This window comes from Mytilus edulis, chromosome 13 (assembly GCF_963676685.1).
Source record: "Mytilus edulis chromosome 13, xbMytEdul2.2, whole genome shotgun sequence".
NCBI lineage: Eukaryota > Metazoa > Mollusca > Bivalvia > Mytilida > Mytilidae > Mytilus > Mytilus edulis.
The window spans coordinates 29,301,749-29,327,534 of NC_092356.1; the positions used below are offsets into that span (position 1 = coordinate 29,301,749).

The following is a 25,786-nucleotide window of genomic DNA, read 5'->3' on the forward strand; positions in this document are numbered from 1 at the left end:
AGTAAACCCAAGGATTGAGAAATTTACAAAAGGTTTATGAAGAAAAACAGATTAAATATGGAACATAATATAGACGTAAATGCAAGGTACTATGGCATTAAATGAGGGTTGTATAGATATAGATCTCGAGTCCCAACTGATTTATAACAATAACTGAAAATCAATTTGGAATAGCATTTTTCGTGAGGTGGAAGGAAAAACATTTGTTTTCTATCCTGTTGGCAGGAATACAAAAAAAAATGTGAAGGGAGGAATAGAAAATGTCAAGATATTGGTGTCCTTATCGATTCATGAAGAACAATGTATTCATGTCTGATATTGCAATTTAATCATGTTTAATCTGTTTTTGAGATACAAACATTTCAGAAATTATTGTTTTTGTCGAGGGAAATTGTTTGAAATGTAAAGTGAAATAGCAAAACTATTCTAATAATTTCAGGCATGTATTTGCAGGTTTTATGCCTGAGGTTTCTTGATAATTGGGAAGCCAGACAAGTTGGCAAATAGCACAGTATTAAAAACAGAAAAAAACACGAGATGCAAGCAGTTTTATATCCAAAAATATTTGTAGTAAAGTATGCTACTAGACTTGTTTTTTACCAACTCAAGTACCAATAAACTGTAGAACTTTAACAAAGCATTCTTATGTGAAGTATAACGTGCTTTATCTTTACACACCATTCATCAATATAGCTACAAAAGATACAATAGTCAGGCATTCGGAGTTGGCTTTTTATAAGTGTATTGGATATTATCTGACTTTCCTGTGATCGTATTTTACCTTTAAATGATTTCATTAATATGCAAAATCACGAAGATGCCAGCACTGTCATTATTATCATTCAATATTGGCATTGGTTTTGAACAGATCAATCAGATTCAGGCAGATATGAATATGCATATATAAGAGGATTTTTTTTCTCTGTGAAAATCGTTATAAGTGAAAATAAGAACCTGCCTTTGAAGTTGTCATTTTTTTTCATATTCTGTGAGTATTCTTTAAAATATATTATTTTTATATATTGCAAGTTTTTAATTAATGCATCACAGTAACTAATAGATTAAGAATTTTTATTGTATTGATGAAGGTTTTGTTGTTTTTTCTATAATCACTGTTTAAGGATGTTTGCTCTTCTACTTTTTGAATTTTTTGCCAGATTTTCGGAATCCTCTGGTTTTATCCATGTATTAACATTACAAACATTTGCCCACTGACCCCTACTTTTCTTTTGATACTTTTATTACATATTATTTGAGAAGCCATATTTCAAAATCTTATAAAATTCTTGTTATTTTTTCATAGTTTTTTACGCAAAAAAGGTACCAATGTTAAGTGAAAGAAAAATCTAGAGAGAATTATTAACCGCCAAATTTTCAACGGCTTATATCTCGAAAACAAGCACACGGACTCTCCATTTTTTTCTGCTTTTTTAGTTTCCTTATTTATATACTTTCAATTTACAACAGTCTTTTAAAAAGCTTGTTATTTTTAAACAGAGTAGCGAACATCCTTAACAAAATTTTCCTCTGATCTTACTGACTGATATTTTTCTTTCATTTGCACAGTAGAGTGATATAAAAAATTATCGCTAGAAACTGAGAGTGAAATTGCCGGTTGCCAATGAAATAAACAAAGTTGTCACAGGTTAAATAGCGATACACAGATTATCATTGGTGTTTTAAGGATCACAAACGATAATCTATAATTCCAAAGTAAAATAGAGATTTCTCTTGGGTCTTCATCAAGTTGGAAGCTCTTGAGTAAATGATTTGACTTATATTCTAATTTTTCAAGTTTAAAGAGAGGAATCTACGAATTCAAGACAAATGGTTTCATTACATTTTACCTATGTTTTCAAATACAGTTGATGAGAATATTAATTTAATGCGATAAAGTTACAATAAATGAGCCACTAGTTTCAACCGCAACCAGTTGTGTTTATTTTCTAATTTAAATTAAAGTAACACAGCTTTATTTTGTGCCATGTCAATTTCACCATTGAACACTTTCTCCACAATCAGAGGTTAAGGATTGAAAAGAAGTGTCAAATTTGTGTTACAATTTAATAGCTATAGATGTATTAATTCTATGTGTCGGTAATAGAACAATAATAGGTCAATGTCATAAAAGTATAAACTTTTTTGTATTCGGCTCAAAACTGGAGAATGACTCGGTAAAACATCTTTATTTTGTGCCATCTCAATTTCATCATTGAACACTTTCTCCACAATCAGAGGTTAAGGATTGTCAAATTTGTGTTACAATTTAATAGCTATAGATGTATTAATTCTATGTGTCGGTAATAGAACAATAATAGGTCAATGTCATAAAAGTATAAACTTTTTTGTATTCGGCTCAAAACTGGAGAATGACTCGGTAAAACATCGCTTTACCCCAGTTTCTCAGCCTCATACAATAAAGTTTATATTTTTTTTGACAATGGCCTGATATTGTATATTTATCGATGTTAAAATATCGAAAATTGGTCAGAAAAGACAAATCAAGGTATTAACCAGTATCTGAGAGAATAGCTTGAACTTTAAAGTGAGCGAGACTGGAGGTGTCGATAGGTTACACGTCTCTTTCTTTGTTGGCATTACCTGCCATGCAAATTCACCTTCAGTAAAATGTCGAAATCGGAAAAGAACATAATCAGTAAATTTAAAGATCAGACAAATTAATCGATATCTTGACATCAAATTAAAGTCTGCAATAATAAACCGATTCTGAGATAAGACACCAGCACATTATACCGATAAAAAGGGCAATGTCAAATAAACAAAAATTCTGTACAAAAAACTGTGTTAATTTAACAAAAGGATCTGTTTTTAAATAAATCAAATTAATAAGAAGATAGTTTTTTTAATTTTGTACATTTTGGTATTTCAGCTTTACATGCTGCCTTTATACAAAATATTACGAAAAAAAATTTGCATTCGCGTTTGGTCAATTTTCAAACTTTGACAAAGATGTTCTTGTTATATATATATAATTAGCTATCAAATAATGTGTTTGTTTTCCGACTCGGTCAAGATGTATGTGTCACCACGAAAACCGATCTAGAAAGTCAAAACCTTTCCTGCTCTTTTCGTAGATTACATTACGGACGGTAACCCATAGTTGTAAGCATCTTTGTTCTCAATTATTTCATGATACCGAGTAAAAAGATTTTGCAAGGTCAGTCAACAAATCAATAAAATATCGTTATCTAATGTGGAGAATAACAATGTTGAAGGATTATTTACCTTACATTTTTGTTTAAATAATGACCATAACCTCATTCATATGCTATATATCTAAGTGACTGAGACAATTTTACAATGATTTTCTTGGCGCTCATTTTAATTTTCTCCGTTATTACAGATATGTTTTAAATGAAAATTCTCCATGTTTCCGGTTTTTAAATCTTTATAATGAGTATTGCTCTCATTATGTTTACTTCATGGTAAGATTGGTAATTATATGAGCATCATTTAAGACAGATTTAGTATAAAGCTGAAACATTTAAATTGATTTAAATTTCCGATCAATTTGTCGATTGTTTGTTTTTTAAAGTATTATGCAATCATCACAGTGCATGTTTCATTGATAAAATTGATAAAAAGGATAACTTTCGTAATAAAGAAAAAAAAAACAATTTTGTTTGCCAGATTTTCTTGTCGTTATAACAAGATTCTTATATTTTTCTTTCTTTCTACTGTACCCCGGCCCTTACATTATACAAAAAGCACATACATGTAGTTGACAGAGTGATAAAGTAGATTGTTAATGCGGGAAAACCTTGTCAAACTATGCACCATCTCAGATATATGTTTAACTTATTAAATTTGTTATCCTGCATGTTCTGTTATTTATGCTTATCAAATTCCAAATTCAAAGAAACCACGACGTCTTGTACATAACAGCCATCCGTATTTTAAAAAAAAGCGCACACTTGATCGTTTTTCTTTGTTGACACGTTTTTTTGCTAGTGATCAAGATTTAACACAATGTTGACTGTTGTACTCCTATTGTTTTCCTATAAATATTTTGTTCACACATTGTTGTGAATATAATGATTTTCTTTTGCAACCGTCGTACAAGTGTGAGATTTAGATAGCTATAAAATCAGGTTTAAACAATCATTTTCTACCTAAAAAGATGCTTGTACCACGCCAGTTTGTAGTTGTATTCATTTGTTTGGTGTGTTGGAGATTATTTGATTAGGGACTTTCCGATTTGATTTTTTCTCGGAGTTCGGTATGTTTGTTATTATATTCTTTTTGAAGAATCGTCTCTGTGAAGGGCACTACAGTAAATTATTCCCCTTAGTATTAATAAAAAAAGGAACTATGATATCGACTGATGACTTTTACTAAATCATTCCGAATTCCATTTGATATAGCTTTTTAACAATTGTAGTTCTAATTTGTTTTTTGTATATAAATGTAATAAAATATCATAATTTTATATATTGATAGTTGTTCATTTAAATATTTCAGCCATTTATATTTTTTCAACCACGTCTCAGAACAGTTATCAGAAAACCAATTACATTTTTTTTCTTTTAAGTGACCCAAATATGGACACTGGATGAATGCATTTTATTCTAATTAAAAACATCAAAGGTTACAAGTCAGGAATATGACAGTTCTTGTCCATTCGTTTTTGATGCGTTTTTTTATTGGATTTTGCTATATGATTATGGACTTTCCGAATTGATTTTCCTCTAAGTTCAGTATTTTTGTGATTGTACTTTTTACCAGTTCTGATTATTTTATAATCTGGTGATTTTGTTTGAAATGTTTGCATACAAGATTATCCTCACGAAAATATGATGAAAAATGTATCCTCATTTACGAATCCATTCGTTCGATGTATTTAAGCTTTTGATTTTGTCATTTGTATTTTTCTTGGAGTTTAGTATTTTAGTGATTTTAATTTGTAATACTTTTAAGAATGAATGGGGTCAATACATTGGTTACATATGTCTACAAACAATGTATCATTTGAACTGACTATGCGGTATGGGCTTTGCTCATTGTTGAAGGCCGTACGGTGACATATAGTTGTCAATGTATGTGTCATTTCGGTCTTTTGTGGATATTTGTCTCATTGGCAATCATACCACATCTTCTTTTTTATATAAACATAGCTGTATCATTACAAAATATGAACACAGGCGCATTTTGGAGGGAGGATGGTTTTAGCGACAATTTTGAAGCTCTCTAAGATATTACATTTTTGAAAAAAAATAGATCCAGAAACAAGCAATTAATTTCGGGTTTTTTTTCACTTGAATAGATTCATATGTTTCATGTCAGGGCCTTTTATATAATTTCTCATTGTTTTCGCCCGTACGAGTGCGTATAATTGTCTCCAAAAAATGATGACAACTTTTTCTGGTTCTGAAAGTAATCATGTCTAGTACAGAGACATAGTACTTTTAAAGTGCATTTTTACTTTGCCGGTAGACAAATACAGTACTGTCAATAAAAGATATGTTTGTCTAAAGGGAAAAAAAATGATAGAGTTAAGAGGGTGTCCATGGAAAAACCAGGCAATGGATGGCACATGACATGTTTTGTTTTCAAAATTTTTTCATCTATTTCATATCAAAAATATCTTTGACATATATATCCTTTGTATGATATAAAAATTGCAATGGAAACAAAAATACAGCGGGGGAAAAAATTATATTGTGCCACCCATATCATAGGATTTGCCTGATATTTACTTGGACAGCCTCTAAATTTTTAAACTTGACAAAGACATGTTAGTATTGAATTATCTCCTTCTGCGAGATACAATCTCTTGACAGATTCACAATCATGTATTCTACATAAACAACATTAGTTGATCTTGCAATGTAATGGTCACCTTCACAAATCTTTTGATCGATAAGAGTCGGTGTCGTTAATTTAAAATGCAATAACGACATGTTTTCATGGAGTGTATTTTTGGAGACCAAGAAATTCGTCTAATCTGATTTTAACCGATTGTGATCAATTCTTGATTGTAGAATTTTAACTGAGTGTTCAATCTATTTCATTTTCGTGTATTTTAACGCCACTATTAAGCACCGCTGTTTGGCAATTTCGTAGCGGCAAGTTTTTTGTTTTTGTTTGAGAAGACGGAAGCCCGGAGGAAACCAACAATATTCGATAGGAAAACTGGCAATCCTAGTCAATTAAAATTTGAGTCGAGTGTACCGAGTGCTAATTCGAATGGCAGATTATTCAATTATTATAGCAAGAAACGATTTCACTGTCGCTGTGCCCAATATGGAAATTATTGTTGGTTAATGGCAAGCTTGAGAGTCAATGACAATTTCCCTTGTATTTATTAATTATTCCACAAACAGTTTAAATATCCACCCACACTTTATAGTATCATTCTTAAGGTATGTTCTTAAGGATGTTTGCTCTTTTTGTTTTTGCTCTTTTTGCCAGATATTCGGAATCTTCTAGTTTTATTCATATAGTGCCATTAACAAATGTTACCCACTAACCTCTTCTTTTCGTTATTCTATTACACAAGGGTAAAAAGCCATATTTGAAAATGCTATAAAATCCTCGTTATTTTTATACAATTTTTTAAAGAAATAAGCTGCCAATGATTTATGTATGAAATACCAAAGAAAATGATTTCCCACCAAATTGTCAATGGCTTATATATCAACCCTAGGACACGGAACCATAACTTTAAAAAAAAAAGCTTGTTATTTTGAAACAGAGTAGCGAACATCCTTAATGGATCTATGAAAAATTTTTGTATACGGATTTTTGAACAAATTATAAATATTTCAAACATGCTCAAAAGTCATTTTGTAGATTTTTACCAATTCTTTCTACATTAACGTTTCTAAATAATTTCTAGTAGGACATTATAATCAAATAACAAAATTATATTGACAGATAAGTACTATCTTTCTAGAAACGATACCTAATTTCAAATACAATTGGTTTTAATAAGAAAGATTAGATGTATATTATTAAAATTCAGTTAAATAGAAATGTGCAACATCAAATTATTACTTGGATTTTATAGATATATGTAAATTGGAATCCATTTCTGAAGGAAAAATCAATTTAGTAAGAGGCAATAAAACACTTAAACAGCACAAAACACAATTTGTTGTTAATCAAAGACACAAAAAGTAATAAATCAAAGAGCGTCATGTATTGACGTTGACCAAATTATAACTTCATTTCATATATGATATATAATTGAAATTCGTGTAGATTGAAAATTTAAAAAAAAAAAAATTCGATGACGCAATATTACTTCAAAATGCAAAACTATTGGTACTGAATTTAAGACGAACATATAAAGTACATGGAAACATACAGAACGAAATGTGTGGACGTTGACGCGCCTCCCCATATACATATCTCATAGTTGACTGTGGAATGTAGTGCGCCGGACACATGCAGAGTTTCCAAAATGTCAGAGAAGCAATAGTTCAACTCCACTAAACAGATTTTTCGTTGAAAACCGTACAATTCAGATCTAAGATTGTGGGGTAAAAGTAAAGTAATGATAAATGGATAAGGCCAATTTAATGTGTATTGAAAACCATACAATGCAGATCTTAGATTGTGTGGTAGAAGCATAGGCACTTGTGTCTGAAATACAAATTTCCTACATACCGTGATATAACACAAGGTACCTCTAAAAATCGCATTCTTGACATTTGTTTGCAAAATTCCGTTATATTTTAGATTTTTTTTATTGTCAACACTGCTTTAACATGCTTTGTTGTAAATCTAAATTGATTTATCTACACACCTACCTTTATATGTCTACCAACACCTGATTGGAAATATAAGACTCGCAGTAAATTATAAATTATATGGAAATTATTTACAAAAAACAGTTTTTCTTCTCTGAATAGAAATAAATTGAAAGTATATAAAACATTAGCACGTTTTTACACAAGTTTTAAATCAGAACAGATAGTATAATGACCTCAGTTGAAAACTGCTATTCCAATGCTCAGATACAGCTACACACTATAACATAGTATGATTGCATCTGTTACAGGTTTATGTTGACATAATAGCATTGTGTGTTATTATAAGAACCATCCCATAATCCTATCCCCTCAACAAATAAACAAATATGTAACAAGGTAAACACAAAAAATACAGACAAAGAGCATTAGCAAAAACGAAAGACAAAAATAGAAAAGTAAAAACTTTAAAACAAACACGCTAATAAAGAATGTCCAAGTGTTTATATGTGTTTCAACACATTAGGTTGATTCGCGTTGTATTTTTTTCTCGTTTGAGAATACTTTTGCAATTACGTTCGTTCAAATGTCCATTCACATTGTCAGGACAACACAATAAGTGGATGTAACGGATGAACTATTACCTTATATGATAAGGTCAATGAATGGTCACAATTGGTCAATTAATTGTCATCTTTACGCTGTTATGTCTTTGCTAATATCAACAGTTTCAACTTCAGATCGAAGATTGTATGTAATACATGCTGTTGTCATTACTTACGATTTCCATTTGAGGCTTAAGGAGGTAGACCTAGGTTAAGGGAGATAACTCTTTAAATCAGTCAAGCGTTTGTAAAAGTCAAGTTCACCAATGTATTTTAAGCATTTACCTGAAACAGATTGAAAATAATCTATGTAACCTAGAAGCTTAGAATATGTTTTTGAAAATGGTTGACACAAACGTACTGATGATTTTAAGAGTTATTTCCCTTAACCTAGGTCTACCACCTTAATATATATGAATAATAAAACCGTTTAAACTTATCCCGAGTGTGTTTAGAGAATAGGTCATCAACTGCAAAAAATAAGGAAAAAGACAAACGTTTTATAATGATATAAAATTAAATTAGTGTGATAACATCTGTTATTATTTCCAGTTGAGGATATCATTCATGTCGCTATTCATCTATCACGTGTTTTCAAAAATTTTAATTCTTTAAAAGAAAAAGAAAATGATATCGTTTATTTCATCTAATATACTTTTGTAATGAGATTTTGATTGCAAACTTTTAAGAATTTATCAAGACAGATTAGTTTTAGAAACATATATACGCCTACAGAAATATGTGCCGATAAAAAATATCAATGACCGCTGCATGCTACATGTGCTATATTCCCAACTAAGGTTTCATCTCCTTCAGACATAGATATCTTAAGATTGAACTAGTTGTTATTTGTAAGTCCGAATTGGTCATGTGGCTCTTCAGCTATTCTGATACATCCTTGACTGAGTTTCCTGATGTAGTTGAATGAAGACTCTTGCATCGGACGCATGCAATTCATTTAGCGTTATTCTAATTTTCATCTTATTATTTTTTGTCACTCGAAACATTTATCGTAGGTTGCCGGTAAAAAGCATTTCTGAAATTTCATAAAAACCTATCATTGTTTGTTTCGTTTCTTATAATTCCAAATTTCCTTCAAAATGTGAACAAGAAAACATTTGTCAGGAGATATCTGCAGCCCAAATCTAATTAGTGAGTAATTAGAAGTTAACACAACAACGTGTATTTACAGTTTTGTTTCAAGAATGATTTCAACAGCAGTGTGCAGTGCACATAATAATGTTTATTTTTCAGGTATATGAATGACTCTTTACTTTTTGGACCTTTTGGATTATAGATCTTCATCTTTTAAATAAGCTTTGGATTTCAAATGTTTTGGCCACGAGCATCACTGAAGAGACATGTATTGTCGAAATGCGCATCTGGTGCAAGAAAATTGGTACCTTTAATTTTATTTAAAATTAAACCAAAAAATGTAAGATAATTAAAAAAAAGTTCTACCACATCTTAATTCTGTAGTTAAGTATTTATGAATATAAATTGCTCATATTACAGCTTTTTTCAAAACCAGATATAGAAGCATACATGTAGTAGATTATAAACGCCACAATATAAAACAACACCTCTGATCTGTGAGGCAATTTTGTGTATGCTAATCGCAACTATAAACATGATAACGAGACTTCTTTTATACTACATGTATGAATTTTAAAAAAAACACTTTAATAGAAAATAGGCGTGAAATCTATTCCTGCTACGGACGACGCAGGAACTAACATTTGAAAGTCGCTCACCACCTATGTAAAAACATATTGTCATCAAATCTCATGTCCAAGACTATAAATACTTATATTAAACTATTATATAAATTATTGTCTACTTGTTGTGTCTTTGTATTGGAGTTGTAGTAAACAGCAGAAAGATAGCATACGAATAGTGTGGTATGTACCTTCAATGATCATTATTATTATATATTTTTTGTTCGTGCTTCTATCAGTTTGGTGTTTATGTATATGTTGTGTCGCATTAGGTGTTACGTTGAACTAAAATTCTACTAACATTTTGTTAATATATACACCTCCTTTTATAAACGTACTTTTGTTTAATGTTAAACGTATGTGTTATTAAATGTGAATAGTGAAAAGGATGCACATAAAAAGTGGCATTGAAAACCTAAATATTGTCTTAAGAGCATTAAACTCAATTCAAGGTCGGCACCTATTGAAACGTTTAAACCCAATGCATTGGTTTGCACATGTCCTAAGTTAGGGACCTGCGGTTCAGTGGTTGTTGTTTGTTCATGTGTCTCATAAGTGTTTTGTTTCTGGTGTCATATAGATAAGACCGTTGGCTTTCCTGATTGAATGGTTTAACACTAGTACATTTTGGGGTCCATTATAGCGTGCAGTTTGGTATGAGACAAAGCCTCTTGGTGTTAAAGGCCGTACTTTGACCTTTATTGATTTACTTTTACAAAAAAATGAAAACAACAATTTAATAATTTCTTGCGTCCGAAGCGCTTTTCTGGATTTACCTTCATCAGGAACGATCAAAGCCAAACATTTGAAATCCGAAGATGAATAAGTATCGAAACCGTTGAAGAGCTATATGTCAAATATACCTAAAATAAATAGCCAAATTCATCTAAAGCCAACATTGCCTGAGAGAGTTGAAACCTTAGTTTCTTAATAATTTCAAAATTTATAAACGGACAATTTTAGTAAAGTTTGTTAAATCATGTCAGTACCGAAGCACTGACTACAGATCATGAGCTGATGACATCCTCCATTTTGCGATATAGATGGAGAGTTGTCTCATTACCGTTAACGCTCATAGCACATATTTTTGTATTTGTATTCACTAAATTTAGAATAAGTTTTTTTCCCGAAACGGGGAATATAAAAAAAAATAAAGATACTAGGCTTAGACTTTGTAATGCAAGCAAACATCTCATTTGCATACGATTTTTATCGACGTAATTTTATGACGTTTATATATCTCAACTTTTTTATCCATCTATGATTATCCCTTCGGTATTTGGCCTCTCATTTTGTATCTGACTGCAAGTCTTTTTTGATAGTTATCAGGCCGTTGATTTAGTATTGAAGTTTTATGTAGTTATATTGCTTACATAAAAGCTTTTAAAAACCAGATATTGAATAAAATTGAGACTGGAAATGGGGAATGTGCCAAAGAGACAACAACCTGACAATGAAGCATACATATAATAAGATAAAAACGCCATAATATAAGTAAATTTGTGTTTTTGCTACTCGCAACTATAAACACGATAACGAATTAAGAGCGATTTTAACCATGAAATTTAGAAATACACTTTAATAGAAAACATGCGTGGAATCTATTCCTGCTATGGATGACGCAGACACTAACATTTGAAAGTCACTCAAATATGTAAAAACATGTCGTCACCAAATCTTAAGTCCAAGGATATAAATACTTAATACTTAAACAAAACTATATAATTTATTTGTCTAGTTGTTCTGTCTTTGTATTGAACTTGTTGAAAAACAGCAGGAACATAAGAAAGATAGCATATGAACATTGTGGTATATACATTTCACATTATTTAACTATTTCTTTAAACTTCTTTGTATCGCGTGAAATAATTCTGGTTTTCTTTTAGGGTATACGTCTTAGTACTTTTATTAGCATGGTCGTAACACTTTTGTGTTCTATGTCAAATCCTTATATGTTCCTGTAATTCTAGTTTTGATGCTGTTTTAGCACAGTCAGTGATGTGCGTTCTTGTTTTTCCTAAATTGTCTTTTTGTTATGGATCACTCAATGATCATCATTTTGTTTTATATTCTAATTATAATACTCTTAGCTTGTTTCGTTCGTTCTTATGTCTGTTTGGTTTTTATGTATATTTCTTGTCAAATAATGTTTTACATCGAACTTAAAAATATTACTCCCATTTTGTTTATATATACACCTCAAACTCAATTCAATTTCCAATTTTTTATAGTAAGTTTTTTTTTGTTCCCGAAACAGAAAATGCTCCAACAAAGTTATGAGGAGGACAGATTAAAATTGACACTCCGTAAATTTTATGGACACCATCACGAATTGGTGGATCCATATGATGTCTCTTTAACCAAACTAGCTAAGGACATTTTTACCACATGGTAGATTGTGGTTTGTCATTATGTCGTCTAATCTTTTAATTACCTAACGTGACTTATTCCCGATTGTGACTGTTTTGCTGAATGTGAATTCGTATTCCTATAAGACGTGTTTCTGTACTTGTTTATCCCAAATTCATGTATTTAGTTTACATGTTTAATGTTATATTTGTAATTCTCATTTTGTCAAATGTGTTGACGTCTTTTTATTATATTTAGGTGTTACGGATGGAAAAATTAATCACCGCCTTTATTTATTATATTTAATTTCGTACGATTAATTACGTTTGAAGTTGGATTCATAACAAACTGGACATATATATATTACAGTTAATTGCTATTAATAAGTATTGCGATATGCATTTTGTTTTAATAAATTATCAGTATTTAGTTCTAATATAATCTTAAAGCAATCCTAATTCTATCTCACTTTTGAATTATAGTTTTTCATGTGTGACGTCATGCTGTTTCTAAATTTCATAAATTCAAATGTGGCATAACGTTTGCCTTTTCGCCATCGTATGTGACGTCATTTTTTTTAATTGCGTTGACGCCTGGACTGATTCGGGTGTGTCTATGCTGTATTGAACTTGGCATCATGTATTCGGGTTTAGTTTTCTGTAATAAGTTAATACTTCAGTTTCATTATGAATATATCTTTCACATTCATTTGTTAAAATTTACTGTTTGCAATAGCATGAATCGTTCTATATAAAAGTGTTCTTATCCCGGGCATAAAAACAATGCCGTATTTGGCAAAACCTTTTCAACTTTTGATCTTCAGTGCTGTACAACTTTGTACTTTTTTCACTTTCGATCTTTTATATCTGGGCGTTATGTATTCGGGTTTAGTTTTCTGTAATTAGTTAATACTTCAGTTTCATTATGTATATCTCTTTCATATTCATTTGATAAAATTTACTGTTTGCAATCGTATGAATTGTTCTATATAATAAGAATGGTCTTATCCCGGGCATACAAACAATGCCGTGTTTGGCAAAACCTTTTCAACTTTTGATCTTCAGTGCTGTACAACTTTGTACTTTTTTCACTTTCGATCTTTTATATCTGGGCGTCACTATTGAGTCTTGTGTGGACAAGACGCGTTTTTGGCGTATTGAATTTTAAACCTGATGCTTTTTGTTATCTATTAATCATGCTTTTCTTTGTCTAATATGGTCTCCTTTTTATTTGTATTGTAGTCCTGTAATATTATGTTGTCATTTCAATGTTATATTTAACTTTGCCATTAAAGCGCGAGGTTTGGCATGCCATAAAACCAGGTTCAATCCACCACTTTTATTCCCCTTTAAAAGTGTCCTGTACCAAGTCAGGAAGATGGCCATTGTTATAATATTGTTCGTTTCTGTGTGTGTTGCATTTTAACGTTGGGTCGTTTGTGTTTTCTCTTATTTTTGAGATAAGACGTGGCACGGTACTTGTCTATCCCAAATTCATGTATTTGGTTTTGATGTTATATTTTTTATTCTCGTAGTGTTTTGTCTGTTGCTTGGTCCGTTTCTGTGTGTGTTGCGTTTCGGTGTTGTGTCGTTGTTCTCCTCTTATATTTAATGCGTTTCCCTCGGTTTTAGTTTGTTACCCCGATTTTGTTTTTTGTCCATGGATTTATGAGTTTTGAACAGCGGTATACTACTGTTGCCTTTATTTATAATACATGTTATATAACAACAAAATTAATATTAATAAATTATGTAAGATATGGACTTAATAAACGAAACCATTAATTCTCTCTAAAACTCCTCAATATAGGAGAAAAAAATCAGTTTCTTATAGTAATCGGTTTCCAAAAAATATGGTAACTTTAATATTATTACAGTGATTATCATTACTCTTATACGTTCAGAGATTCATCTGCTATTATTTCTTTTTTTTTATCTAGAAAACAATCGTTAGGTTTTACATTCTGAATATGCTTATTCAATTAAGTTGATTGCTTTCAAAGCCACCTTCAGCAATATTTTGCTACTGCGTGGAGGTATTATTATTTTTTGTGGTTGTGGAAGCCGGTCAAGACTTTAACAAAAAGCAAACAAATTTAGGCAAAAAGTCAACCTATTGGTGAGATGTTCGCCTAATTAAAGACGTGCATATGACTTCAAATTTTAAACAAATATGGCAAGGTTTCCGGTGATCTTACAATAATAGAAATTTGCAGTGTAAGGAGATTGAAGCCATATAACTAAGTTATGAAAGTTTTTTCCCAATAATTTTAGAATTCATTACTAATATTCAATAGGCATTGCACAAAATCAAGTATTATGTTCTTCAAATAAGATTCAATTTGGAAATATGACCTGATGTATAGTAACCAATATAACAGAAATGAAATGTAAGATTTCAGGGCTTTTATATTTCTTTCAGTTTATGCAAGCATTCTTTGAAACTGTTATTTGGTAATTGTTGTGCTTGAACATGTGTGGGTTTTTTTCTTCAATATTCAGATGGAATCTAAATGCGTTATCTGTACTTATTTTGTTATTGTTGGTTCTTTTGTTTAAGAGGGCACCAAAGTTCGTTATCTGTACTTATTTTGTTGTTGTTAGTGCTCTTGTTTGTATACGGCATCTAAGTTCTTTATCTGTACTTATTTTGTTGTTGGTGGTGCTTTTGTTTTTTAGAGGGCTTCAAAGTTCTTCATTTTTACTTATTTTGTTGTTGGTGGTGGTCTTGTGTTTTAGAGGGCATTTAAGTGCGTTATCTGTACTTATTTTTGGCCCTTTTTTTAAGTGCATATTACGGTTTATTATTCCAATGCTCAATATTGAATAGTATAGAGAGGGTTGAAATAAAAATTTTAAACAAAAACGAACACATGGCATAAGCTTTTCGTGTTTGGCAAAAAGTCGATGTTTTTCACAAATTTACTACACTTGATTCAAACCAGTTTATTTGTGTCATTGTTTATCATTTGTATTTGTCATATGTACTAACTATAATTACTTATATGACATTAAATAATTATAATAACAATTTACTTGGTTACGTAAAGGTTTGACTTCATTATTACGTACTGTAGTAAGCAAATGAAGGGATTGTTTCGTTTCAGATCTGTCATTCTTAAGTCCACAAGTGTCGATTCAAGTGATAACTCGATTATGTACTGTCTAAAACAAACAATCGATTCTCAGTGGGCCTCGTTAAGATTGTTATAAATGTAAAATATGGTATATGCTGTTGTCCTTACTCCTGATTACATATGTTAGGTCCATTGACCACAAATGTTCATCATGTGAAGCTTAAACGTATAACAACCTTCGCGCTTTAATAAGTTTAATAACCTTCCCATATTAATTCAATAGTTCTATGTAACTTACACATCTAAAAAGGTATGCATTGAGTATACAAAATTAAAAATAACAGAAATAAATGAATAAAAAATAATGGAAAAAAATTGCATGATTAATCTTAATAATATAAGAATGAAGTATCCTTCATACACCATCCTGGGACTTAATGTGAGTTGATATGATTGATATCATAATGTGTCAAAGTATGAAAATATGTGTGTTGCCTTGATATAGATATATTGCCTGGAACCAAACATTAATCTTTTCTTTAAAAAAAAAACAATTATAAAATGCATAAAGAAATCAATGTTTATTTCTTTTTTTTTTTATATTTCAAAAGTACGTTTTAACAATTTGAAAAAGTAGTGACAGGTTATGATTTATTTTCATATCTGAAGACTACAATAAAAGGCAAATCCTAGGCATGAATAAATGCATTTTTTGGTAAACGTACATTGCAATCGATTTTAGATATTATATAAATACGCCTACTGAAACCTTTTCAATAGCACAAGAATATACTGTACATCAATGACCGCTACTTGCTATATTTCCAGTAACTAATTTCGGAGTGCTATCATTGTACATAGTGCCTTAGGTTGTTAATATTGGACTTAGGGTATAGACTTTCGCAAATCGTTACTTGAGATTAATTGGGATCTCTATAAAAACGTAAGTTTCTAGATGATACAATTTTGTTATTGTCTGCAAGCTAATTTTACGTTTATTGAATAAGTCAAGAATAAATTCTTTTCGTAATTAGTCCGTGTTGTTGCTTTCATAGAGGTTGTAAAGCGTTTTCCAATAATTGATTCATTCCTTCTTTCATTCAAATTTTTCTGGAAGATGGCATATGCCGTCGCTGATTGAATATTTTTTTCAACTTTTTGTTGGAAGGTATGTTTTACATTTTATTAATTCAAATTGATATGAATATATACATGTATAGATATTTTAATTCTTTTAAGTTATAATGTTTTTAAACAAATCTGGTAGATCGTTTGTCGCTGATTGAATATTTCTTTTCTTTTTGTTTAAAGGTATGTTTTACTTTTTATTAATTCAAATTGATATGAATATATATATATATGTATTTTAATTCTTTTAAGTTATATTTTTTTTAACAAATCTGGTAGATCGTTTGTCGATGGTTGAATGTTTCTTTTCTTTTTGTTTGAAGGTACGTTTTATGTTTTTTTTAATTCATTTATGATTTTTTTTATTCATATAAGTAAATATTCTTATTGATTCTCGTAAAACTAATCTTAAAACGAAAGTGTCTGTTGGTTCATTCCATGTATCAGTTTGAAATATACAAAAATTAAAATTAAGAGGCCTTGTAACAACATTAACGGTATCAATTTTCCTGCACCAGATGCGCATTTCAACAATACATGTCTCTTCAGTGATGCTGGTGGCCAAAATATTTCAAATACAAAGCTTTTATAAAAGGTGAAGAGCTATAATCCAGAAGGTCCAAAAAGTTATAGCCAAATCCGTGAAAGGAATCAGAGCTTTGCATGAGGGAGATACATTCCTTAATTTATAATAATTTCTAACAATTTGTAACAGCAAATTTTAATAACACAATAAATCCGTATTTTCATGCCAGTACCAAAATTCTGGCTACTGAGCTGGTGCTACCCTCGGGGACTAACAGTCCACCAGCAGAGGCATTGACCAAGTTGTAGTTATAAAATTAACGGTATCAATTTTCCCGCACCAGATGCACATTTCGACAATACATGTCTTTTCAGTGATGCTATAAGCAGATTCTTGATAGTTTATGTTGAAATTGTTGGAAATTTAAACTTCGGACGATTTAGTGCTTGACAATATAAATAGACACAATGACATGTGCTTGACTATGTATATTGTATCATTTCGTGGCCTTTTATAGCTGACCATACGGTATGGGCTTTGCTCATTGTTGAATGCTGTATTGTGACCTATAGTTGCTAATTTCTGTATCATTTGGTCTCTTGTGGAGAGATGTACCATTGGCAATCATACCACATCTTCTTTTATATATATATAGACACAATGGAATATGGGTTGTTGAAAACTGAATAATCTTTTGGTTACTTATGCCGTCGGGTCGCTGTCTTATTGTCGTATATTCCATATCTTTTGATACGTTTGTATTGGTTTTTTGTTCTTTGTTTTGTTGATATTCGTTTCTCTTAATAATACAACGCCATATGGTATTGTAAAATATCACAACGTTCAATTAAGTCAACTGAGGTTATAAACAACTACCTGAGAACTTAATATCCCAAATATGTTACCTGCATCTGTAAAGATGTATTGGTGGTGAAAATAAGTTGATAGTTTACTCATTTAAAATTTGTTAAGAGTGAGGTGTCGATCCTTTTTAAGATTTTGATTAAAAATAGTTCTCTAATATTTTACTTTTTTTCCAAAATCCTAATTTCTTAACTTTAATGTAGATAAATGGCGTTTACATTGCCATAATATATAAATAAATCGTATATTTACATTGGAGCTATAACTTTTACATAGAAGACTGAATATCTAACATATGTGATAAAACAAATTTGTTAAGTAACAGAGAAAAAAAATCGTTTATTTTGTGTATATTCAATTATTCTCATGATGCAGATATGGATATTTGGATGCTTAATAATAAAACGACCTTTGAATTGATTAGAAGTAACAATATGTCATTGCATTTATACTGACAATTAATGAAACCGTTATAGTTTCGTCTCAATTATATTTATTTCCAGATAAATTGCATTGTAAAATTCGGTTATTATAATAAATGTATTAAACATTTGTCAACAATTTGCGCTTAAAATATATCAAATAGTTTGTGATTAGTTTATTATGAATTGTTTAAGCGCTTGGGAATGCAATGACCATATGATGGCAGTAAAACATTTTTTCATGTAAAATTGATCATGTAAATTCAATTTGCGACAGGGACACAATCATGTTCGGTTAATAATATAAACATTACTTCCGCTGTTTTCGCGATTAATACTGCGTGTGACAAGTTAATTAATTGCTTCCTTTGTATTTAATTCTTTCATCTCGATCTTGACAATACTGTTATCGTTTAATCTTGATCTTGATATCATTTTTATTTTTTAATCTTGACCTTGGTAATGTAATATATAATTATTATTCTTTAATCATGAATTTTTTTCAAAGCACCCAAAGAACTGATTGAATAAAATTGAGAATGGAAACGGGGAATGTGCCAAAGAGACAACAACCCGACCATAGAAAAAAAACAACAGCAGAAGGTCACCAACAGGTCTTCAATGTAGCGAAAAATTCCCGCAACCGGAGGCGTCCTTCAGCTGGCCCCTAAACAAATATATACTAGTTCAGTGATAATGAACGCCATACTAATTTCCAAATTGTACACAAGAAACTAAAATTAAAATAATACAAGACCAACAAAGGCCAGAGGCTCCTGAGTATTTATTTCATTGATAAAAAGTGAAATCACAAAAAAACTGAACTCCGAGGAAAATTTAAAAAGGAAAGTCCTTAATGGAATGGAAAACTCAAAAGCTCTAACACAACAAATCAATGAATAACAATTGTCATATTTCTGAAGTACAGTAGCTGCCATGAACGATAGATATATTGTTTTTAACGTTTGACCATAAAATACGAAAATAAAGGCAACACTTCAACTTCTCTCTGATCTGTTATCGGAACTTGATTTATAAATTCGCAAGAAAGGGCAATGAATGCAGAGCAAAAGACACTTTTGTAAACCTTGTTGAGCTCATACATTTTCCTCATTTTTTAAATCAACTTCATATCGGATGTGTTCCTTATGTCGTAACTACAATACCATTCCCTTACCTACCGAATTAGACTATTTCACTCTGGTATCTTTCGCCCCTTTTTACTTCGCCTTTTGTTAATCCATTAGTTTTATTTGAACTTTGGTTAACTGCAGTCACCTTAATTTCCTCTTTAATTTAGAATAAAAATATCCACTATAGCAGGGCTTCATAAGTCTTACAATAAATTGAGCATTTTATTGAAATCATATGTAATATAAAAGTCATATACCAATCCTGAATTACATCTCTGATTATGTCGTAAAAATAATGACACTATTGGTGCTAGCCGAATACAGACCAAAGCCAGCTAAACATAGATTTAATACGTATAATACGTAAAAGATGTCTTATTATCATTTGATTATTCTCAGTAATATGATGGTTTTATTATTTCTACTATCTCTTTAAGACCCATGAACCTGTTTATTACAAAAAATAAAATTATTAAGCTTGTATTTGGCGAAATTTCCTAGTGGAAGTTTGAAAATATCATTGAATGTTTACAATTTCTGCTATTTCTCTGCAAAAAAGCATGTTATTCAACAACAGGTGTCACAACTTAGCATATGATGTAATAAAAAATAGAGTCATAAGATAATACTAAGATTGGTATATCCTTTGGTTAATATCTTTTTGCATCCATGTTTTGGAGGTTATACTTACATGTTGACAATACACACAATATTGTTTTCCATGCTAGTAATGACGTTTTTTTACACGAAATCCTTTTGATATATACTGATTGATACTTTAGTAATGGAGAACACGATTTTTTTATTAGCTTAAAACTTAAATTACGATTGGTAAGATCAATGCTTGTTTTATATTGTGTCTTAAGGGGGTTCGCGGGTCTTCTCTATATTTTTCTATAAATGAACTTTATCTTATAGTTAATAGAAAAATAAAATAAAAAAGTGGGGTCACCGTTCATTTGCGCTCACAATTTGTCTTCGAAAGGAGCATACATTTTTGTAAAGGTGGGTTTTTTTTTCTGTTGAAGTAATAGGAGAAATAAAGGTAATATCGAAATAAAAAAAAGAAATTTATTACAGAAATCGCTTAAATTTTACAATAATTTAGTTTAAGTACAGCTTATATGGAAATGATATTAAAAAAGATAGGTCACCGATGAGTTGAAAAAGATATTTCAATTTTAGAGCCAAAAAATGGCATTTTTCCACCAAAGGGAGATAATTTGGAACTTTTTCAATGATGTATACATTTTGAAAGTTATCTGAGGCCACCACGAATTGGTTTTTTTGAATGATTTTTGTACCATATGATAAAGTAACAACTACAAAAGGAAATAAATAAAATTTGTAATGAAAAACAAATGTTTGATTTTTTTCTGAAATTTGTATACCCTCGAGCCTCCTTAATGCTAGATTTTAGACGTTTTTGTTTTGTTCAAATATAATAAGTCAAGTTATTTTCATCTAATGTGTCCCCAACTCAAGAGCCTGTTTTCAAGTGGTCTGCCCGTCTTATTTGACTACACAATCACATTAAGTTGCCTGAATCCGATTCATTTAGACTCAGTTAGATAGTTGTCAAATTGTCGATCAAATCACGTCTCCATATTGTATATCAAATCATTGTACTACGATTTTGATTTTGGAAAAACGTCAATAACACATCTGAGATAATAAGATAAAGAAACTAGGCTTGACGGAAAAAAAAACTTATAACGAACGCCAAGGCTCAGATAATTACCAAACTTTACAGCTACAAGCGTGTCACGTTGAATTTGATTAATGACATTGTCGTCCTTCCTGATGGAACTTTCGGATTAAATTTATTGCATAATATGTCAATTCAACTTAATTATGAATGACGTTTCATCTAGAACGAAAATGTCAGCGTGATCTTTTTCCGTGAGATGTCATTTTCATGTTCTTTTCTGTTTAATTGATCTACTAATGATTTAAATAATAAGTTGTGGCACACGTTAGGAATAATAACTGTAAAATCCGAAACCTTAATTGATACTACATGGATCAGCATTTGAAATATTTCAATGAATGGTGACATGATAAGTGAGTATCATGTGAATATAATTGAATTTAATGCAGTTTTCTTACAATTTATGACTTTGGATGCATAGGCTTGCTATCCATCGAATCAACAAATTAATGATCACGTGACTTACATTAGTAATATTGTATCATGGAATAAAATTGCATGCGGTGCGCATCATATAGGAAATATTTAATTAGATCTGCCATTGATGTCCACATTTAATACATCATGTGTTTTGTTCTTAAACGTGATCATATTGTTTTTGTCAAAATTAAAATTCAAACCGCCCTACGAACTAGAGATACGTGGTTGGTGCCTACGTCTAGTCAGAAAAGAAAGAAAATTGTGCAAATACTCTATGATCCTATGTTTTTAAATACTCGCTTTCCATACCAAAAACCTACTACATGATCTGTTCCCAGAGACAATAATGCTAACGGATTCTTTGGAAACTCGTTCATTTTGTTGTTGTCTGAGTTCAAATCCTCTAAGAATGTAAGATTGCATGTATGACTCCATATAAAAACAGGATTCATTTCAGTTTTATAATTTTGTTTCAAAAATCATGTGTTACTACATGTCTTTTTGAAATTGTATCACATAGAATAATTATAACATAATAAACAACTATTTTCTGTTTTCCTCTTTATGTGTTGGAGAATAGAAACCAAATTGAAGGTGAAGTTAACAAAAAAAACAAAATGATATATAATTTTATTCATTAAAATGAATATAACATTACCATATAAAGCAATGCTTTAAAATATATTTAGATATTAATTTACTGTCTTAAAAGGTAAACAACAATATCCATATCATATATGTACATTAGCCTTTAAATCTTTCATCTATGGCTAGAAAAACAGTAATGTGTCCGATAAAGTCAGGAAGGTGGTTTACTAAGCATTCACCAAAAGTGAGATAATCGCATCACAGATAAAGATAAAGGCGATAATATAAGTTATTTAAGTGTTGAAAGCTTCTTTTCATCAATTTTATCGGATGCAAAACCGTTGACCGAAGTACATTTTGAATGAAGAACGGAAGCGTTTCATACTTAATATGTTTCATGAGTATCACTTTTACAACCTTTTAGAATTATAAAAAATGCACAATTTGATTCTTATAATTTTATTTCCATGCTTATTTAATTGTCATTGGTAGCACATGTAGTCATACATAAAACCATATATATAATAAATTATTTTTGAAATAATAATGTTTTCAGCCAATCATAATAATACGGATTCTCTTGAAACGAACAAGTAACATAATTGTCTGCATTTCGTTCACACAATTTGTTTCTTGTTTGCAGATATCATAGACAAAATGGGAAGCAACCAGCAAACTGGACTTGAATTACACCAAGACTACCCAGATATAGTTGTTGTTATATGCTTGCTTGCTGTTTTCAGCATTTTTGGTACGATCGGGAATGCATTTGTTATTTTTGTGTATTCAAGAAAAAAGGACAAATCAACAACATCAATATTCATTCTAACTTTGGCGGGAACTGACTTTTTTACATGTTTGATAATTATTCCATTTACCATCGTTGTAGAGTACGTTGAGAAACAAATTCGATATGACAGTGCCTGTAAGATATATCAGTTCTTAATTACATCAAACGTACCATTTTCATCTTTTATTATGGTCGTTATAGCTTGCGATCGTTATATGAAAATATGCCGCCCTTGGAATCAGATACTTGATACGAAAATGGCTAAGAAGATAATTATTTTCCTCTTTATGTTTGCCGTTATGTTAGGTATAGTGATAGCGTTAGTTCATGGAATTCCTAACGACTACTTTATGAAAGTAAATGGATCTCCTATTACTTTGATTAATGCAACAACAAACACATCCGCACTAATGCAAGTGTTCGATATCAATAATGATACGGACAGTAATCTGAAAATGACAACTGTTACACCTGCGACCGTCAATCAATCAAAATCGAATTATCTGCTGAACATGACAGCATTAAAAACGAAAGACGAAACGCTTTTTCTCAATGATTTGCGTTCTAAGATTGAAAAGTTGTGTTTACCAACTGAAAAATACATAAGCTCATCGGTACGAAACATTTTTCAGAAGTTTTATGCGTCTCTTTTTCTCATATCTTTTATACTGGTTGTGATTTTTTACACGTTAGTATTTCGATCATTAGTGATGAGACGAGCACGGAAAGCTAAGAAAAGGACATATGTTAGTGATATTACTCTCGGACATCATACGGCTCACCAGCTTATGACAACAAACACATGTACAGTTGCAACAAAATCGACAATGACCGAAAACTTGGATGGCACAACCAATAACGATACATTTAAGAAACCTTTACAATTGAAACGAACGCGTTCGGCACAAGAAAAAAATAGATCAGCCAATATGAAAACTGCTGGTATTTTGTTTATTGTAACAGTAGTTTTTATTATTGCATTTCTACCTGCTTGGCTGATGGCTATGAGGGTTGTTCGTGGAAATATTATTTTATTTTACATGCATTTTAGCTACAACGTTGCAAATCCTATTATTTACGCATTTTTTAATCAAAATTTCAGAAGGGATATCAAAAGAGACTGCAGTTTTCTAATTAGTTTTGAGAAACCTTCTGTAGGTTAAACAATTGAATTTTATATTTGAATGTATATATATTTTGTTTATCATATTATTATATTATTAAACTTTTAGAAAAACAAGAGAAATTTGAATTATTATTATTATTATATTTTGCAATCTAATGTTGTTATCGGGATTATTTGATAAAGTCAATGAAATCAATTTACATATGTACGAAACCAGTGTTAAAGATGATATGTTGATTGACATGTAAATCGATAATAGTTTTTCTTCAGGACATTTAATTTCGTACTCATTGTTTCACAGTACATGGAAAAAACGAGGCAAAACATAGCAAAGAGAGATTCACACTCATATGTCGAAAACAAACTGAAAACCTCATTGCAAAACATAAAAAAACGACAGATAAAACAAACATCGGTATACAAAACACAACATAGAAACTATAGTCCGAGCAACACGAACCAACCGAAAACTGTGGGTTGTATCAGGTGTTCTGAAAGGGGAATCAGATGCTGTTCAATATGGAACACCCATTCGATCATCTTTATTTCTATATGGGACATTTACAAGTTCTGACTAAAGTTGTCAACAGTAAATCATACCACATCTTATTTTCATATTCAAGTTTTGCATTTCAATTGGAACCCCCCCCCCCCCCCCCTCAAAAATAAAACAAAAAAAACCTTGTATTTTGACCGGATGGGGAGGAGAGAAGGGCGTTGTTTGTGTTGTTGGTTATATTTTGTACATTTTGAAACCAATAAAACATTACAATTAAACAAAACATTGACGAGTTACGAAAATGTGAAAGGGATATACAATTTATTTCGAAAATCAACTTTCCCCTCAATTTTTTATTCTTTTAATTTGTTCCTTTTCGGAATAAATGTATTCTAAGGATAAGTTCGTTTTCATGGATCATATCTCAATAACAGGCATTTTAACCAGCGTTACCGTTAATATCGACGGGATGTCACAAAGTTTCTACAGTCATTTTGAAGTCAATACTTTATATTAAGGTCTTGAGTTGTGTGTGGTAACGAAATCACTGACGAAATAATACCAAAATAACACATAAAAAGTAAAACAATTATAGATATTGAATAGCCTGAAATTGCATACCAATATATTTACAGATCTGCAAAGTGATGTATGTATTGTGATGCCATGTTCAAAATTCAAACATACAGAAACTATCAATTTTCCCCATTCCAAAATCATTTAACAGCAATTTATCACTTGATAACACTAAATTAATTAACGGGCAACGATCTACGAGATATATAAAAACAATTACAGCATGATGTTTTTTTCCAATCATTAATGAAAGTGATATAGTGAAATGATAATTCGCTTTAAACATCTAGTATGGTTCAATTTTGTCTAAATAAACAAAAACCATCAATAATGAATTAATCACTTACAAGTGAATAATTTTACCTCATTGAATCCGTATTAAAGTGACGTTCAATCTAACCCCCAAGCTACAGATGGATTACGCATGAACTATGCGCGTTCAGTTATCATGGTTATTAAAAGGAAAAAAATGTAACATTGAAAGTGAAAGGTAAATCATTTTATTAACTGATTCGATCTACCAAAACTCATTCGTAAACA

The 25,786-nt window shown here is 30.6% G+C and overlaps 1 protein-coding gene across 2 annotated transcripts; it reads left to right on the plus strand.

The window, feature by feature from the left end:
- Positions 1–600: 600 nt before the first annotated feature.
- On the plus strand, positions 601–24,240 carry LOC139500736 (cholecystokinin receptor type A-like). 2 transcript variants are annotated; one of them, XM_071289576.1, is made up of 2 exons: positions 601–988; positions 22,899–24,240. In XM_071289576.1, exon 2 carries the CDS (start codon positions 22,913–22,915, stop codon positions 24,206–24,208), a length of 1,296 nt encoding a protein of 431 aa, XP_071145677.1. In that variant the 5' UTR covers positions 601–988; positions 22,899–22,912; the 3' UTR covers positions 24,209–24,240. The 2 variants fall into 2 exon arrangements, with proteins under 2 accessions (XP_071145677.1, XP_071145676.1); XM_071289575.1 differs by lacking the exon at positions 601–988 and adding an exon at positions 16,269–16,406.
- The last annotated feature ends 1,546 nt before the right edge of the window (positions 24,241–25,786 follow it).